Consider the following 3,626-nt stretch of genomic DNA (forward strand, 5'->3'; position numbering starts at 1 on the left):
ATGAACCAACACCAGGAATATTGGACTGGGAATTGTTCATTAAAAATCAATACTGTAGAATATCAATACGAAATCGTGAAACCAAATGTCGTGATATATCGGCGTATTGATATTTTCTTACACTCCTACCAATTATTATGTAGTATTGATGGCTAGAGTCACTAAAAACTGACAAAATAACAAATGGTTATTCCCGGAAAAAAAAACAGTTCGCCAAAAGTCTCTCCAAAATAAAGGCTTTCCTAATTTAGTTTGCAGTCTTAACTGAACACCGACCATTTTGACCACTTTTATGATACTGCTGGGATATTGTATTCCCTAGGGACAACATTTTTGCTATTTTTTTTTTTGTTTTTTTTTTTTTTTTGGGCTAACACTGAAACATTTTTCAACATTTCAGACGGCGCTTCACTAACGTGTGTCTGGACAACATCTGCGGTTACCTGGTGGAGCTGCAGTCTCTGAGTCCGAACCCGGCTCTTCAGCAGACCATCGGGAACTTCAAGTCTCTGCAGGCCAAGCTGGAGAAACTCCACTGACTCCGATCACGACACTCTTCTTCACTATCATGTTTGGACAGGTGATGATTCTCCGCTGTGGGTTTTTCCATTGATGATTTTGAGTTTGTGGAGTTGAGGATTTTTCTACTTCCCGTCGAAAGGTGTGTCAGGAAGGTGTGCATGGTATCGGTGTCATGAATGAGGAAACACATTTTTTATAACTTATTTAATGAAATTTGTTACAATACAACTTTGAATAGAATGAGTCTGCCAACTGTTGTCATTGTGTGGAAATCCAGTCAAACCGGAACATTCTAAATTTAACTTTTTTTTTTTTTCCCCAAAACACTGACGTTATTTCACGATCTTTGTGTACAAACACAGAGCCACTCATTTTGTTCCTCTTCATCGTCTGCTTCTCTTCCACGCACTTTTCTTTTGAATGTCTAAAGAATAATTATGTATATAATGTGGCCAAGGCCTCGTCTCTTCTGCCAAACTGTGCTGTTTTGTCTGAATGATTTTTGTATTGATTGTCCAACAAGTTTTTAACCTGGTGCAGATCACGGTGCTACACTGAAACCCTTTGACCTGCACTGAGGAAAATTAAAAAAAAAAAAAAGACCTAGCATTTTATAAAGAAATAAAAACTCTCCCTAATTTTGTCTGTGAAGATTTTTTTTCAAACACTACAGAAACAACATGCCGACAGTATGGGTTGGATTATTTTTAGGACTAATCGCAGTTGAAAGTAAAGATTCAGGCAGTGAGTCCGGTAATGGCTTTTGTCTGTGTTTACATAATTATCCCTAATCTGGAAACAGCGTTCCAGGTTCCCAGTTGTCGTTGCCGAAGGGCGTCTTCTCCACTTACTTGTGTGCTGTACTTAACGCTTGTTTATAAGTTTTGCCTCGTGAAAAAAAAAATAAAGCAATTTGTGCCTTATGACATGAGTACTTTCTCTCCTAATTTCACAGTGAGCTGCTTTTACGACTTCATAGTCGGAGCTATTTTTAGTAAGTCCTTCACACGTCTGGATTCTCACCGTGTCTTAACGAAAGTAAAAGTAATAAAAGTGTGAAAAAATGGCTACATGTTTACAGTTAAACAGGTGAATAAAAACAAACGTTTTCACATCAAATGCAAATACATTAAAATATAGATAAATAAACAGGTACTTCTGTGCATGAAAACCAAGGGGGAAAACATGGACTTATTGTTTTTCTATTTATTTCTAACCATGTTGCATGTGGCCCATGATTTTAAATAAAAATATTTTAAAAAGTGCTTGACTGACCTGAAAAGTGTTGAAACCATATGTGGTATTATCGTTAGCTTTTTCTGTTTTATTCTTTATTTACGTTCAGTGAAGCTGTGTTTCACATTCTTAACAAAGAATGCCGTTGCGTTTAGTACTTGTGCACAAAAAAACCCAAAGCTGTTCCACACGTTTACCTCTTACACGAGCACGAAAGCTTTTTAACTCCGTAGAGGAAAATGTAGGGGATGATGCAGGTGTAGGAGGCAGCGATGTAGCTGGCCACCTCCACCACCAAGGAGGAGGTGTGGATGCTGTTGGTGATGCGTAGAAGCAGATGAGTCAGCCAGCACACGAGGAAAACACTGGCTACAGCCACCACGCTCTTGGCCGCCCTCACCTGAGTGCTGGAGCTGGTACTGGCCTTGGCCGTCTCTCTGGGTCTGGAAGGATTCGGTTCAGCTCCAGGTTCATCTTTCTTTGTTTCCACTTTAACGGGGGAGCAGTGAGCGGGTGGTTCTTCATTTGCAGAGGACGACGCAGGAACACCGTTGTAGACGGTCACCGATGGAGAGTCCTTGGCATCTTCTGATTTATCTGGTCCAGAATCTGGTCCAGATGCGGCAGGTGGCCCCTCATTTGTGCTTGCCGTCTGCTTGGTTGGGTCAGCACAATGAGATCTGATACGTCGCTGGTTCAGAAGCAGAGTGACGACAATTTGGACGCTGGCAAATACAATCCCCGCCACAGGAAGGGCGTTGGCCAGGGTCAGGTAGATGATCTCGTACGTTTGCCTCGCTAAGGGGTCCGGAAAAAGATCTATGCAGTCCTCGTTACTGCCGTTCTCACCTTCGACCGTCACAAAGAAGAAATGTGGGACACTGAAAACCACAGCCACCATCCAGCTCCCGGCCAGAAGACAGCACACCAGACGCAGGTTGTCCAGCCTCACAGGGGCCCCACCACGCTTCAGGGAGCCAACCAGCTTCTGATGCCAGAAGACGCTGATGAAGAAAGTGGTGAAGATGCTGCTGGTTTCAGAGAGGTCGGCACAAAACCGGAATATCCCGCAGTAAGTTTCCCCCAGGAACCAGCGACCGGCAAAGTCAGCTATGGTGTCAGGGAGGTCGACCAAGTAGTTGGTGATGAGGTTGGAGACGGCCAGGTTGATGAAGAGCACCTCGTTGGTGCGGAAGCCGGATTTCTTGGCGGGCAGGGAGCTGACAGCCAGCCAGTTGTTTCCCACAATTCCTGCTAGAAACATGAGACCCCTGATAATGGACTCGATCAACTCCTCTGCATCCATTGGTGCCGAGGATCAGACTTCACTCTCAGGTGAAAACTACGATACTGCCTTCGGTCCTTCGTGATTTAAAGAAGGAAAGGAACAAGCCCCCACCAGTTGCAGATGACAATTGTTTTGTTTTTTTTCCAAATTAAACAACAATTACATGTCCCACCGAGATTAGGGGTGAAGACACGTGGACTCAGCAGATTGAGCTGTAGCGTCATTCGTTCTCCACGCAGTATAATTTAATACTCCAGTGGCAACACACACACCTTCACACACACTGGTTTTCTTTCTCATCCTAATGTTCGCTGGTATCTCCACAGTACTGTATTTAGCTGCTCCTGGTAAACCATCCAGTGATGCTAATGCAGTTTCCCTCGTTTGTTTGCTCAACTGTTTACCTAACACAGACAACATTTTTGTCAATAATAATTATATATATATATATAGTTAAAAACCAGTTAAAAACGTTTAGTTTACGGCTAGTTTGGCAAACTTTGAACTATTTTTAGTATATTTTGAAACATATATATATATATATATATATATATATATATTATATAACCATATATATATT

General features: G+C 42.2%; 2 protein-coding genes across 2 annotated transcripts in view; one reads left to right on the plus strand and one right to left on the minus strand.

Moving 5' to 3' along the window:
• The window catches only part of nup155 (nucleoporin 155), a 19,738-nt gene extending 19,199 nt beyond the window's left edge, over positions 1-539 (plus strand). Inside the window, exon 34 of the mRNA XM_025062060.1 lies at positions 459-539. Coding sequence (XP_024917828.1) covers positions 459-539 — 81 coding nt within the window. The remainder of the gene's footprint in view (positions 1-458) is intronic.
• A 286-nt stretch (positions 540-825) lies between these two features.
• On the minus strand, positions 826-3,404 carry ora5 (olfactory receptor class A related 5). The gene has a single exon (XM_008325903.3). It carries the CDS (start codon positions 3,062-3,064, stop codon positions 1,952-1,954), a length of 1,113 nt encoding a protein of 370 aa, XP_008324125.1. The 5' UTR covers positions 3,065-3,404; the 3' UTR covers positions 826-1,951.
• Between the last annotated feature and the right edge of the window lie 222 nt (positions 3,405-3,626).

Source organism: Cynoglossus semilaevis, chromosome 14 (genome assembly GCF_000523025.1).
Source record: "Cynoglossus semilaevis isolate Cse_v1.0 chromosome 14, Cse_v1.0, whole genome shotgun sequence".
NCBI classification, from domain to species: Eukaryota; Metazoa; Chordata; class Actinopteri; order Pleuronectiformes; family Cynoglossidae; genus Cynoglossus; species Cynoglossus semilaevis.

Coding starts and splice junctions, on each gene's coding strand:
- ora5 (XM_008325903.3), bottom strand. CDS start 3,064: ATGGATGCAGAGGAGTTGATCGAGTCCATTATCAGGGGTCTCATGTTT.